This window comes from Semicossyphus pulcher, unplaced genomic scaffold, assembly GCF_022749685.1.
Source record: "Semicossyphus pulcher isolate SPU_LCO1_2020_fin unplaced genomic scaffold, fSemPul1.0.p SCAF_10, whole genome shotgun sequence".
NCBI lineage: Eukaryota > Metazoa > Chordata > Actinopteri > Labriformes > Labridae > Semicossyphus > Semicossyphus pulcher.
This window is the reverse complement of record NW_027211604.1, coordinates 27,252,217-27,266,315: the sequence shown is the minus strand read 5'-3', so window position 1 is coordinate 27,266,315 and position 14,099 is coordinate 27,252,217. Positions and strand designations below refer to the sequence as shown.

Here is a 14,099-nt window from a genome sequence, read left to right as displayed (position 1 = left end):
TTTACATGGTATTCTGTTCCTCTTATTCTGTAAGGTAACTATTTGACATGGTGCACTCTGCCTGTAAGGTTACTGATAATTAAGATTGGCGGAGTTATGTATCACAGTTGTGCTGAGTGTTCAGTTGTCCTATGGTCTGGTCGGACATTAAAGGGGTACCATGAAACACACTGTGTTTCATGAAACACACAGCAGACGTTTTCCTGTGCGCTTGCTTTGCCAACAACCTGAAGGTATCTTTCAAGTTTATAGTTAATGCTGAACAACCCAGTGTTATAATAATTTTTGCCAGCATTACATTATTATTATATTATTAAGAAGCAGAGTTTGCAAAGTCATGTGGGAAACCAAACAAAAGCAGAATAATCAGACATCATTATGACAACAGAAATCCCCAAATAATACAAATAAATACGAATTTAAAGATTAAAAGAAACAAAAAGACAACATAATATGCAATATGTTTTATATAAAATTGTTTTAAGAGGTGTTTAAACATTTTTAAAATGTTAATAGTATATTAAAATCATGAACACATAAGCAAACATTTTAATAATTGTTTTAAGGCGCTATTTCCCTATTTAACGTTGACGAGGTAAATGAGATGCTCCCTTTATCTGCCTTACGTCTTCCATTGAGAAGGACTACATTTCCCATGTCGAAGTCGGAGTTTGCGCAATGTGTTTTCCACGGCCCTGGCTGCTGCTGCTGCTGCTCGTGTGTGTTTAGTGTTGTTGTTGTTGTTGTCACATTAAGGGGGCTAAAGAAAGAATTGACGAAGTTATTTTAATCCCGAGCCTGTCGCATGAGGTAAGAAATATATGACGGTAAAGTGCGCGCGCTGTCTCTGACTTTACACTCTTTTTGAGGTGTTGTCTTGAAGAAAAACACAAGAGTTAAAATAGTTGTTAAGCGTTAACGTCTAGTTAGCAGTACAGACAGACAAGCTAGCAGAGCCTTAAACAAACCAACGAAAGTCAAATATCATGAAACCAGAGGCGTTATGATGACCACACTGGACACATAATGAAGGTGATCATATATTGAAGTGTTAAGACTCCCTTTGTAGGCCACACAGAGCTAGCTTACACTGAGTGTTAGCTATCATTTGAGCTAACACACTGAGTCAGCTAGCTAACGTTCACTCACACAGTGTCACAGAGAGGCATTGGCTGTATTTCAATTTCACACAAAAGATGTTTAATTGACGGACATTCAGTTAGTTTGAGAGTTATAGATGTCACGTTGCTGTTGTATAACGTTAGCGTGCAGGTAATTGAATAAATCAGACTATGGCAGCATTTACTGAACAGACATTAGCGGTAGCTGTGCTTTCATAATGTCAGTTTGATAAGCTAACAGTACCAGATCCTGTCATAGCACCGTTTTCATAAAGTTGGCAACGAGTTTGTTTCCTAACTTTATCCATTCTTAACATCCACATAGTTTTCATAGTATCATGTCCAAGATAAAGAAAAAGCTTCAGACTAAAACAACAAAGAACCATGTTAGAGAGAAGTGACAAAGCACAAATTAGCATGACCACATTTCTTTTAAATTCCTATGTGGTGAGTTAATAAAGTTATGAACTGTGATTCAGCACAAAATGGCTCCTAAAATCCTGAGTATGGAGAAGGGTGCCTAAAAACCAGTTTGTCTGTCATGAACAGAAACTGTTAATGTTTCTAAGTAAAGTATAATAACAATTTCATTGTTGAAGGTGATTCTCATACGTGAACAGGATTAAGGGCCAAGTTTAGAAATGCCAATATCACTATTTCTAAAAGCACTATCATTTAATTTTAGGGATGCACAACGATATTATCGGCACATTATCGGTATCTACAGATTATGGCTTAAAAGTGACATATCGGCATCAGCAGACATTTTTCCGACGATAAAACAACGCTTTGATTATGCCTAAATGCTCGATGATTCCCTAAAAAAGCTTGACATAATGCTATGACATTACCTCGGCGCAAGTGTGTGCATGCACTGTTACATGCTATAGTTTAAGTAGTTTTCTTATATTGCCCATTGAATGTGTACATTTTAATAAGCACTGTATTATGTTATTTCTGCATCTGCCAGTGGACCACAACAATAAGAATAGGAATGATATCAATTCCACTACAGGGGAGACTTGATGTTGTCTACACTTAGGTGGGAAAAAAAACGTGCCTAATTTATAGGTATCAAAACCAGGAATTTGCTAAAAGGGTTGGAAAATATCGGCAAATTGTATGAATGTGTTTAGTGTGACTAAAGCTAATTTATAGAGCTGACATGGATGGAAAAACTAAGTAAACAAAGTTGACCTTATATAACCTTGCAAGAAAATTCACCAAAGAAAATGTATCTCCAGTCCCAGCATACCAGAGGGACTGTTCCGCTGTTTTACATCTTCTCAATTTTAAATTATTTAGTACATTTCCCAAAAGCACTTCTGTCCTCACTTCCTCGTTTCCTTGTTTTTTGGGGTTGTGGCAGGTTACTGGGTGAGCCCCTCCCTGCCATGAGAGCTGACCACCAGGTCACCAACCCCCCCTCCTTCTGCAGTTGATGGATCTGCAGCTGGTCCAGAGATGACAGACAGCGTCAGGGCCTTCCTCCGCAATGTTGCGACGGTAAGGGCACACACACACACACACACACGCACACACACGCACACAATCACTATGCTCGCACATAAACTATGAGACGAGACACAAGGGTGTGGTTTATTGATGCTGTAACAGCATCCAGGCATTCAAACTAATGGATCAAGTCAGATTTATTTTGAAAAGGCTGAGGGATACACTCACTGCTCGATTTATTAGCTACACCTATATAGAAAGGTTTTGAATATTTTGCCACCCTACTGTTTGTAAATGTCTTTAACAACATATTTATATGTTATGTTTAAAATATATTATCCAAAAAGTCTTTATAAACACTGGATCAAATATTGTTATGTCCTGTTCCTTTGTAAAGGAGGTTCATTGTGTCCAATCCAAAGAAGATAATAAAGGAAGCAACAAAGCTCCTGTCCTTTAGAGAACTTGACCAGCTCCCACATGGCTGCCACATAAAGACTTTCGAGTCCTTTCACTCCGTCAGGAATCTTGTAAAGCAAAGAGGACTAATTAAACTAAGCCTTCGTCTTTGTCAAGGTAGTTTCAGCCAAACAAAATGTAGCAAAACTGTTATATAACCATTGTGCATTGAACACCCCTGTTGCGTATGTTTTGCTATGCACATGCACCACCTTTTTAATACCGCATTGTTTATATACACGTCGCTGCTGATACGGGAAAACCCCTGACACATCAAACTAGAAAAAACAAACCTAAAAGCCAGTTGCACACTGCTTCACAGTGTGTCAGAGAAAAATGTGGTTCAACCAGGAAACCAGAGCAAAAAGGTTTCCACCGTTTTCAGACTGAAAACGCTTGCGCTTAAAAAACAGACAGCAAACAGGGACATGGCCTAACTTATATAGTAGTAAAAGCCAACAGGAGATGGAAGTGGGTTAACAACACAATTTACTGTTGCCTTAATTCACAAGTGATTGGTACAGAAATAATGACTTAAGATCATGTATTGTCGAAATTCCCTTCAAAAACGTACTCTCTGACTGATATGCAAATGTTATCAGACAAATCCTCTCTGGTAACAAATGCAGGGGGGTCCGGCCTACTTCTTTCCAGGACATATGAGGACGGTCTAACTTCGTTGACCTTTATCTCTGTGTACCATTAGTTTGAAAGTGAGCTGGCTGTAGTCCAAAAGAGATAAAGTTTATCTTTGGCATAATTCCAGATATCCCCCTTTGTTATCCCGTTTATAATCTGGCTCTCTGCTATCTTCTTTTAGCTGAAAAGATTTTGTGGAGTTATCTATTAAAACCCAACATGTCAATATAAAATTAAGTTTAGTTATATTTCAATATACATGATAATAAATAACACATCTATAAACCATGAGAAATATGTGACCAAAACAACCATTTTTTAACTATTTAAAATAACCTTGGCATTGTCATTTCTCTAGCTAACAGGAGCTACGTGGCTAATTCTAATAGCAGACGGCCACTGTCAAGAAAAGTGTCATTACTTAGCAATATAGCAGTTCACCCCTGGAAAAAGCCACTGTCAGTCAAAGCTGATGTTCTCTGTAATCAACAGAAGCAATAATATTTGAAATTGGCGCCATATCTGTGGAGAAAGTTGCACAAACAGCTCGTGGTTTCGCCCAATCTACATTCCTACAACATCCAGCATGCATTGCGGCCCTCCCTCTCAGGGAACGGCTCAGAGTGGTACAGAATCTGAAATATGACGAGAATATACCGGTGGATCGTCTAAAAACTCTTCAGGTCTGCAGTCTACATTTCAAACCTGACAATTTTGAACGAGACATGACCTCGGAGGCGGGCGTCCTAGATTGAGCAAGTGTAGTTTAGCGAGCTCCCTGGCCTCCGCCAGATGACACGTTTCACGTAGTCTGGCAGAGGTTTTCCAGGGCCCATTGGAGAAGCAGATAGCGTCCTCCAAAGGCACAGAGCAACATTGCATTTTCTTTCTAACATAATGGAATTAGCTCCACATAACATCATGATAGGACTGAGGTTGAAAATTGGCGGACTGGCCCTTTAATGTGTTTTAATATTGACAACATTTGGGCTCCGTATCGTCTATTAGACAGTCTACAATAGACACTTTCACAGCAACAGCCAGCTAGATAAGGAATAAAACCATTTTATAACTACATCCTGTCATGTTCAGCCTCCACAATCCATCTCTGATCTGATGGAGGCTTCTACCTTTAGATAGATAATACAGATGTTTTAATGTGTTATAGCTTTAGAAGGTTGGACAGAAGAAAGATAATATGATGGTGGCATTTTACTCAATCGAATGACTATATGGACTGTACATAAGTAGACAAAATCACCTTAACATCATCCATTGGTTTGGGAACTACTGTTTTAAAGTTCCAGTTTGGCATTTTAGCCAATCTTGGATATTTGGAACCAAACTTGTCAAAGTTAGACATACCCTAAAACTACCCAGCTTTATCGTCTATTGCACAATAAATGTTGAACATCATGCCGTTTTTAAGAAGACTTGAAACTCGTGATTGAGTGCGTCTTTAGGAAAATGTTAACTGAAGCTATAAATCAACTGGGAGGTAGGATAATTTTCTCTCCTGCTTATATACACTCATACTTTTCTTTATCCAGTGAAGTCGCCTCCTGCTGGCCATTAGACAAAATGCAGGTTTGAGACACTACTGCAGAGGTTTCAGTTTACAAAAACTGAGAGCCTAAGACCGCTTCTTATCTATTGTCAGTGCTTCAGACAAGCCATAAGATCTGCCTGACTCTAAAAGAGCGTCAGCTATATGTGGTCAAAATTCTCTACATGCATGTTTTCCAGATAAGAAGAAAAATGTTGATAATGAGATTAGTTTTTCAGAAAGATAAACTTCGACCTGAAACATTGACTATACACAGCTTTTACACAAAAACAGCCAGACCATAAATATTCATTTAAAATCTGTATCAGCTTTATTCTTGTCTTCATCAAGCACCTATTGAGAAATGTCACTGCTACATACAGAGAGAGTTTTTCACAAATAAGGAAATATAACCTTATGTGTATTCCCTCCCTCGCTCTGGTTTTCTAGGGGATCAAGGACTCCATATTGGGGATCGGGACGATATCCAAGCTGGATGCCCGCATCCAGCAGAAAAGGGAAGAGCAGCGGAGGAGAAGGGCCAGCGGGGCCCTGGCACAGAGACGGGCACAGAGCGAGGAGCGCAGACCGGACAAGTAGGCTTTAAAAAAACAGCTGCAGATCTCTGTACTTAACCAGAGACAGATATGCTCATGGATCATATTTTTATTCGTCTGAATTATAAGAAGCTCTCCTAAAAAAGCTTGCAATGCAACTTTATGAATGGGCTAATACAAAATGTTTTATTGTAATCACTGCGCAATTGAAAGGACCTGCCAACTGTTACTGCACGTTTCTGTGAGTAAAATCCACGGCTCCAATACATTCAGAGATCCAAGAGTTTGTCTGACTTTGGTTAAGTTATAAAAGTGGAACCAAATCAACAGTTATTGACATCATTGTTTATTATCTCTTTCAGTGAACCCAAAGTAGCCAGCAGGATTGTTCAGTGCTGTGCCTGGAATGGAGGAGTGTTCTGGGTAAGAGATTAAACATCTTTGGAGCTGAACTCAACCCAGGACTGTTTGTATGATCACATTTAGCTGTTAAATATTAAGATACAATCATTTCCTTTTTTATTTTAGTTCAGCGCACACTCAACTCCTCCATGAGCCTAGATACATCTCTTGTTTTACCTGTAACACTTAACTTATTACTTACTTAACAACTTATTTCACTGTCTGTGATGGGAAAACTTCAGATTTACACAGAGAAAGTAAAAGTGTGTTTCCTGCTGAAATCAATTTATAAAATCCCAGGTCACAAAGGAGTGTCTCTCCCATCTGTTTGCTGACAGTGCTGTCAGCTTACCAGGCGATGCACAGCAGAGCAGGTTGTAGCTCCAAATGTCTGGTTCATGAGTGGTTTAAGCAACTTCACTGACAATCATCACCTGAGCAGCAGACAGACAGGAGTCGAGCTGCTGTCCGGCATCAGGCTGTCCTCCCCCTCCATCAAACTGGGCTCAACACTGAATTTCAAAGTGGTTAGCAGGCTGGGAACTAGGGCTGCACGATACTGGAAAAAACTAACATTGCGATATTGTTTTGTTCTGCGATATTTATTGCGTGTCATATAATTTCTAACGCTGTTCAAATATATGTTTGATCAGCCCCCTGATAGTAACTTTATGAAACAAAAATTCACCTGCTTCCTGTCAGCACACACACAGCATGAGGTTGTGTGTGCTGCAGATGTAGTCAGAGTAAACATTCCGCGGGACATCCGCTCCCTGAACGGTCCGTTTATGTGGCCACAGCGTTAACCAGCACCAGGGGGAGGTGCGGCTGATAACAGGAATAATCTCACTTATAAGCCACCGTGCATAACGGAGAGTCTTCCTCGATCATCTCTCGTTTCACTAAATTTGCTTCACTATTGCACGTCCTGCGATGTGACTATTGCACATGTGCACATCCCAGTTGTGATTGTAAAACGATAAATTGTGCAGCCCTACTAGGAACCAGACATTCGCTTTCGTTAGTCCAAACTGAATATACGGTTGCCATTTTTACACGTTATACAAGTAATATTTTAGATGCTATGCAGTTACACACCACTTTAATAATGAAATAGGAATAAGTGTTATTGCTGTAACTGAACACATTTCTTTGATCTCTCAGCACAACCATGTGATGTGGTTTAAACTTGAAGCTTAAACATAAAGCTTGTGTATTTGATTTAAATTTTGTTAAGGTTGATGTGTCCTGTAAATGTCTGTGAATCTTTCTGAGCCAAACACCAGATTTTGTCATCACTGTTGTCTGTTGTGTCTGCAAGAGTTAAAAAGTAACTTTCATTTTGTCTCCAGCTCAGTCTGTTTCTCTTCTACCGGGTGTTTATCCCTCTGCTGCAGACTCTTACAGCAAGAATCATTGGTATGTATGGCTGCTTTCAAATCTCAAGCATGCTCTCAGGTTTGAGGTAGCGACCGTCAGTAAACAAGTGTTTTATCTTTTCTGCAGGTGACCCCTCCCTCCATGGCAGTGTGTGGTCCTGGTTAGAGTTCATCCTCACCTCCGTCTTCAGCGCTCTCTGGGTTCTCCCTCTGTTTGTGCTCAGCAAGATAGTCAATGCCATCTGGTTCCAGGTGAGACCCTGCTTTACAAGGCTGAAATGGCCAGTGACACAGTCTAACATGCCAAATTCACAAAGTTATCAAATTGTATCCTCTTTAAGAGTCTCAAATGTCTTGTGAACAGAGCTGTTGCAGTACCAACACCAGTATGATAAATTCCTCCTACAGCCTAAAATGTGTGATATGGGTTTGGAAAGTTTGTGCACCCGTCTAATACCGCATTTTATTAAGAAGAAGAAAAAAAGAAGACATACTTTATTAATCCCAGAGGGGAATTCAATTTTTACACTCTGTTATTACAAACATGTTGCACACACAAAGGCCCGAAGTACACACATGCACAGACAGGACTCTATGGACATGCATTAATGGAGATATGTCAGAGTGAGGGCGCTGCACATGGACATGCGCCACGAGCAGTCGGGGGATTTGGTGCCTTGCTCAAGGACACCTCGAAAGTGCCCAGGAAAAGAACTGGCTCCTCTCCAGCTACCAGCCCCAATTCCATGGTTGGTCAGTGCCGGGACTTGAACCGGCCACCCTCCGGTTCCAAGCCAAGTTCCCTACAGCAGGGTTTTCGTTAAAAAAAAGTGCCGGTCCACGTGTCCTGGAAGCTTTCAATGTTCCGGACAAATGGGTGAAATTATGGTCAAATTGTATCTGCATTCATTTAGATTTAAAACAATTGACAGGCAGGCTATATCAAGGGCGTAGAATTGGGTAGGGAAATTACTGAATGGTCCCTACCAATAATTTTGTCCAAAAATAAATATATGATGCACGTAATGTAGCACTTTCAACCTGCGGAGGAGTCGTGCATGAGACAGCCTTCGCTCTGTCTGTCACTGTAAACAACAACTCCTGTCTACAGTTCAGTTCATACACTTCACTAAACTGATATTTATACTGCGGAACAACATGTCTCATGCTCAAATGACCACTTTCTGCGCTGCGTCCACGCTGTCCATATGCGTGCACTCTCTCTGTTTCTCTCTCTCTGAGGTACTGCAGTTCGTTACATACTAATATAAGTTAATATATAGGCTTTTAATCGGGATATATTTCACTGAAATCCCTGATGAGGACTTGGCAGGCTGTGAAGAAGATGAAGCGAGTAAATTGTGAACAATTGGGCGAAATTTTACAGTCTCACCAGTAAAACATGATTGTGTACGGCATGCAAGGCTTCAATTTAAGCACACAAGTTAAAATACATAATGTTTATTTTTTTAATTGAATCGGATTCTGCTGATATGCAAGTTTAGGTATCGGAATAGGTATCATAGGTGTCTGAACCTCTCTATTTGTGACATGCTGTCTAAGGCTATATAATACACCACATTTTAATGTTACTGGAATATGAGTTTTTGTAACAGAGTTTGAGTAAAATACATCTGATTTCACAAATGGGCTACATCATCAAAGCGGCTGAGACACACTGATCCTTTATCACTGAAACACCAAAAAGTGGGAAATATCCTGTACATATGTACACTGACACCTTTTGACTCCAGCTGCTTCACATGCAGGCTGTCACAAAAACTGTACAGAGTTCTCTCATGTTAGTAGCACTGAGGGCATATTCAAACATTGTCAACAGTTTCATCTGCTGCCATCCTATACGGCCTTCTTAAATCTAAAGACAATTGTGTTCCCAATCCTAATGATTAAAATGTTCTTTTTGTTGTACTCTATCATCCTCTGTTGCAGGACATAGCCGACCTAGCGTTCGAAGTGTCTGGATGTAAAGCTCAGCCGTTCCCCAGCGTCAGTAAGATCATCGCAGACATGCTCTTTAACCTCCTCCTCCAGGCTCTCTTCCTCATTCAGGTAGAGTCTGATACTTTGGTGTCCTTTATTTAAAGACTGTTTTCCCTCTGTCACTGTGTGAACTACAAAATTACTGTAGTACTTAAATACCCAGAATCCCTTACAATGGATGTAAAATAACAGTAGCAGTAAAGCTGATGTTGCGGTCTGTCACCTAAGGCCCAGATTCATCAAATGTTTGCAAGTTATATCTCATTACTGACTGAGACATGAAGAAATTCTGTTCAGAATCGAAATGCAATGCCTTGTTGTTCTTTCAGAACAGCTGCAATCAGCATCATCTGAGGCATGCATGCATTTTTATTCCTAGACTCTGAACACAAGTATAGAAATAAATAGTGTCACTTGGTTGAAATTGTTTCAGAAACTGGAGAAGAGGCATGTTGTTGCTTGTTTTGAGTACTTTTATCTTCTCTCTAAGCTAAAGAAAATGACCTGCTCTGGGTGCAGTCGGTGAATATAACAATGTTCTATATTTTCGTGCTCCTGCAGGGTATGATCGTTAGCCTCTTCCCCATCGATGCCATTGGACAGATGGTCAGCCTCCTCCACATGTCTCTGCTCTACTCCCTCTACTGCTTTGAGTATCGCTGGTTCAACCACGGTGAGATACTCGTATAACATTCGAAACAATTTTCCTGTCTGTGTTTCTAATCTCATCCTGGATTTAACAGAGAACAAAACTGTGGTTGTTTATTTTACTTTAAGGCATTGAGATGCATCAGCGGCTGTCCAACATCGAGAGGAACTGGCCCTATTACTTCGGCTTCGGTTTGCCCATGGCTCTGCTGACTGCCCTGCCCTCCTCATATATCATCAGGTAAGTGAGAGTGAAAGTTAGAGACAGGTTCATTCATAATGGAAAAAAAAAAAAAAATTGCAAGCTGCTGCTTTACTTTTACTATCTTCACTCATTACAATATGTTGTGAGATGGTATTTTGTGTGTGTGTCCTTATAGGATTATTAAATATTCCTTAAAGGAGCAATCCGCCCCTGGAAAAAGCCACTGTCAGTCAAAGCTGGTGTTTTCTGTAATCAATAGAAGCAATAATATTTGAAATAGGCGCCATAGCTGTGGAGAAAGTTGTACAAATAGCTTGTGGTTTGGTCCATTCCACATTCCTACAACACCCAGCGTGCATTGCGCCCCTCCCTCTGGAACGAACGGCCCAGCAAGAGATGCTGGAGTGAAATACTACAGTTTTCTTGTCATGGACATTGATCGCTCCAGGCAATGTGTCAGAGCGGTACAGAATCTGAAATATGATGAGAATATACCGGTGGATTGTCTGAAAAATCTTCAGGTCTGCAGTCTACATTAGTAGTTTAGCGGCGGTTTTATACAGTCCATTGGAGAAGCGGATAGCGTCCTCTAAAGGCACAGAGCAAAATTGTTTTTTCCGACCATAATGGCATTAGCTCCCCATAATAGCATGATAGGACTGAGGTTGAAAATCGGCGAACTGGCCCTTTAATAATGTTATTTGTTTAAGAAAGAAGCCTTCTGAGCATCATCATATTGGTGCAAAATTTGTGCACAATCCAGTCTCAAAAGTTCTTTTATTAATTCCAGATCAAAAATACACCATAAAGGCCACCTTATCATTAATCTGGGCCTTTCTCCCTTCTACAATCACATGACATGCAGCAAAGGGCAGAGGGGGGGAGTCGAGCCTGCGGCGGCTGCGTAGTGGGCTGTGGCCTCTTTTCACAGGGCGCCCGCTTTACCCACTGAGCTAAACAGTGCCTCCATTACATCCTGTTTTCAGTTAAAGATTTGTCTGCCTGAAAACAATCTTGAAAAAGAAATGAAATGTTTTATTATCTGTTAATAAAAGATTAGAAAACACTTGTAGAAAATGTAGAATAGTTACAAAATACCACAAAACATGCAGAGTTTTAAACGAGCATTATGAAAAACAAACTTTATTTTCTCTGTGGGCTGAGTTATCCTTTTTTTATTAACAGTATGTGATGTTTTTTATCCTTTCTCTCCTACCTAGTGGCTGCTTGTTCTCCATCCTCTTCCCTCTGTTCATCATCAGCGCTAATGAGGCAAAGACGCCAACCAAGCTGTAGTGAGTCTGACATACAGAAAACGCCTTTTATAAGATGAAGTTTCTTGTAACGCACGACTCACTGATCACGTTTGTGTCTTCCCCTCTTCAGCCACTTCCAGCTGCGTCTCTTCTCGCTGGTCGTTATGATCAGCAACAAACTTTTCCACAAGACGGTCCACCTGCAGTCGTCCCTGACGTCGTCCACCTCCTCAGAGAGGCTGTCCTCCCCCCACACCTCCCCCACACGCCAGAGACCCCTGCCCAGCCAGTGATGATCCACTGGAAGGAGACAGGATGATGAAGGGCTTCACTCAGTGTGATGAAGATGATGTGCGGTTTAGGACAAAGGGTTTACATGTTTTTATCTCCTCTCTGGCCCTTTGTTTATTCACAGCACCCACAACTGACACGTTTTCAGTGTGACACAGAAATCGACTGCCCCGTGCCTCACACTCAAAACACGTGATATACTCAGCTCTTCTTCTTTTCTTTTGTGAGTTTTCTTTCTTTGTTTTTTTTTTGTATTATGTGCCATTTGAGTGACTCTCCTTTTAATAAATTACAGCACAAGACATCATGTAGTTTTAATATGTTTAAGCAAACTAAAGAAGGATTTTTTAACGTTGAAGGGTTTGCATTCAGAAAGAAGAAGCACAGTCTCTTAATGTTCTTCACAGATTGAACGACTTCTTGCACATAGATATGTTTCTCGGTCAAGTGATGGTGTCCTAGAAGCTCCAGGAATAACCTTGTTAAAGGTTTTTTCCTGTAAGAGCTTTTTTTTAGTAGAAAACACAACTCAGTTGAAGTGCTGCTGCTGGTAGTAACTGAAACCAAATAACAAAGTCACTCTTTTTGTGTCGACTTAAACGTTTCTTGGTGTCGTCCCGTGTTAAAAATCTCCCCCCACTGTCTGATGAGATGTTTAAAGATCACAAGATGACACCAGCAGAGGAAAAGCTGCCCAAGTGTTTAATTTAGAAGATAATAGGTGAGATGACACTGCCAAACTGCTGCATCTATGTTCTGTTTATTTCACCTCAACCACTACAGCTCTGTTAGAAAGGAAGGAGTCTTTTCATCATAACTAATCAGCCTTGACCTGCTTGCTCTAGTTTTCCCCGCAGAGAGCTGAAGCAAATCTAACTGGTCCCTTTAGATAATCGGCTGTTTGGTTTTTGTGCTGTATATAATGTTAATACATCCTGAATGTCCAACAACACACAGTGCAGCCATTCAGTCACCCACTCGTCACGGCTCGAGGTCATGGGGGAGGGATTTTGAAACAGTGTGCAATCATTGTAAAAGAAGAGCATAGTGTTTGTGCAGACTGATATTTGTGAGTGAGGTTTTTTTGTAAAAGTAATACGTCTAATTTCAATAAAATTGGTCAGTATTAAATATTTTGATCACTGTGTTCAGGGTTTTGCTGACATGCAGACTGGACTTGATGAGGATGAAGATGAGAGAGGCAGAGATACTTGTATTTTTCAGAACACTTAATTTTGGTTTTACGTTTTACGTTTATGTGTCACAACCTTTTTGAGTTTCTATGGGAACACGGTATCACAAGTTTGCCTAAAACTTGGATAAAATTTACGATAAACAAGAAAAGGCTGTGAAAATACTAACAATATTTTCATTTAGAGCAGTATTTTACAGAAAAGGGATTAAAAGAAGTAGACGGATTAACATTACAGAACTGAAAGCAAATAAAGGCATCAGGGTCAAAGAAGTAAACAAAAACTCACATTTACTAAACCTAACTGGCCACATAACGGGAGAAAAGTACATTTCAAACAACCCCCACAAAGCTAACTAAGTGATTTCAACCTATTTCAGTTACTCACCATCAAAAGTTTTCAAAGAAAATAGATTAACAGAGCCTTGTCAGAGAGCTGCTCAGAGACACAACACTTGCAACAGCACCAAACAACAAACGAACAGCTCAGTTAGCAGAGTAAAGGAGAAGAAGTGCATCTGAGGGTTGATAAATTCTAAGGTGTAAGAGAGAGAGAGCAAGCCATTCCAACAAAGCAATTTCCCAAATGTGCTAATAGGTACACAAGTTAAGCAGCAGGGTTAAGATTAATAGATATTGTGGATGTGCAATCCATAATATACAATAATGTCAGTATGTTAGGAAGCATTATGTCTGTGTTACTGTGAGAAATGAATTAATTGAGTTTCCTTGAGGTCTATTGCAGAAAGCTGCACTCCCCTGGTTACTGAAAAAGTCCATCCGATCTAACCCCAAGAAGATTCAGGCAGCACATCACTTCTTTTTGCTAATAATAAAGTTGCAGCTCAAATGCATTATTTTTTATCTCCATTCATTATTTATTTGAGCAAAATACTTAGTTTAGCTTCTCACGTTTTCAGACAGGAGGCAAAACAAAGGAAAAATGTT

At 40.2% G+C, this 14,099-nt stretch overlaps 1 protein-coding gene across 2 annotated transcripts; it reads left to right on the top strand.

Moving 5' to 3' along the window:
• Nucleotides 1–718: 718 nt before the first annotated feature.
• Nucleotides 719–12,261, top strand: ei24 (EI24 autophagy associated transmembrane protein). 2 transcript variants are annotated; one of them, XM_069670877.1, is made up of 11 exons: nucleotides 719–810; nucleotides 2,491–2,627; nucleotides 5,671–5,816; nucleotides 6,140–6,200; nucleotides 7,532–7,598; nucleotides 7,686–7,810; nucleotides 9,509–9,628; nucleotides 10,121–10,232; nucleotides 10,337–10,448; nucleotides 11,633–11,707; nucleotides 11,799–12,261. In XM_069670877.1, exons 2-11 carry the CDS (start codon nucleotides 2,586–2,588, stop codon nucleotides 11,959–11,961), a joined length of 1,023 nt encoding a protein of 340 aa, XP_069526978.1. In that variant the 5' UTR covers nucleotides 719–810; nucleotides 2,491–2,585; the 3' UTR covers nucleotides 11,962–12,261. The 2 variants fall into 2 exon arrangements, with proteins under 2 accessions (XP_069526978.1, XP_069526986.1); XM_069670885.1 differs by lacking the exon at nucleotides 719–810 and adding an exon at nucleotides 944–1,032.
• The last annotated feature ends 1,838 nt before the right edge of the window (nucleotides 12,262–14,099 follow it).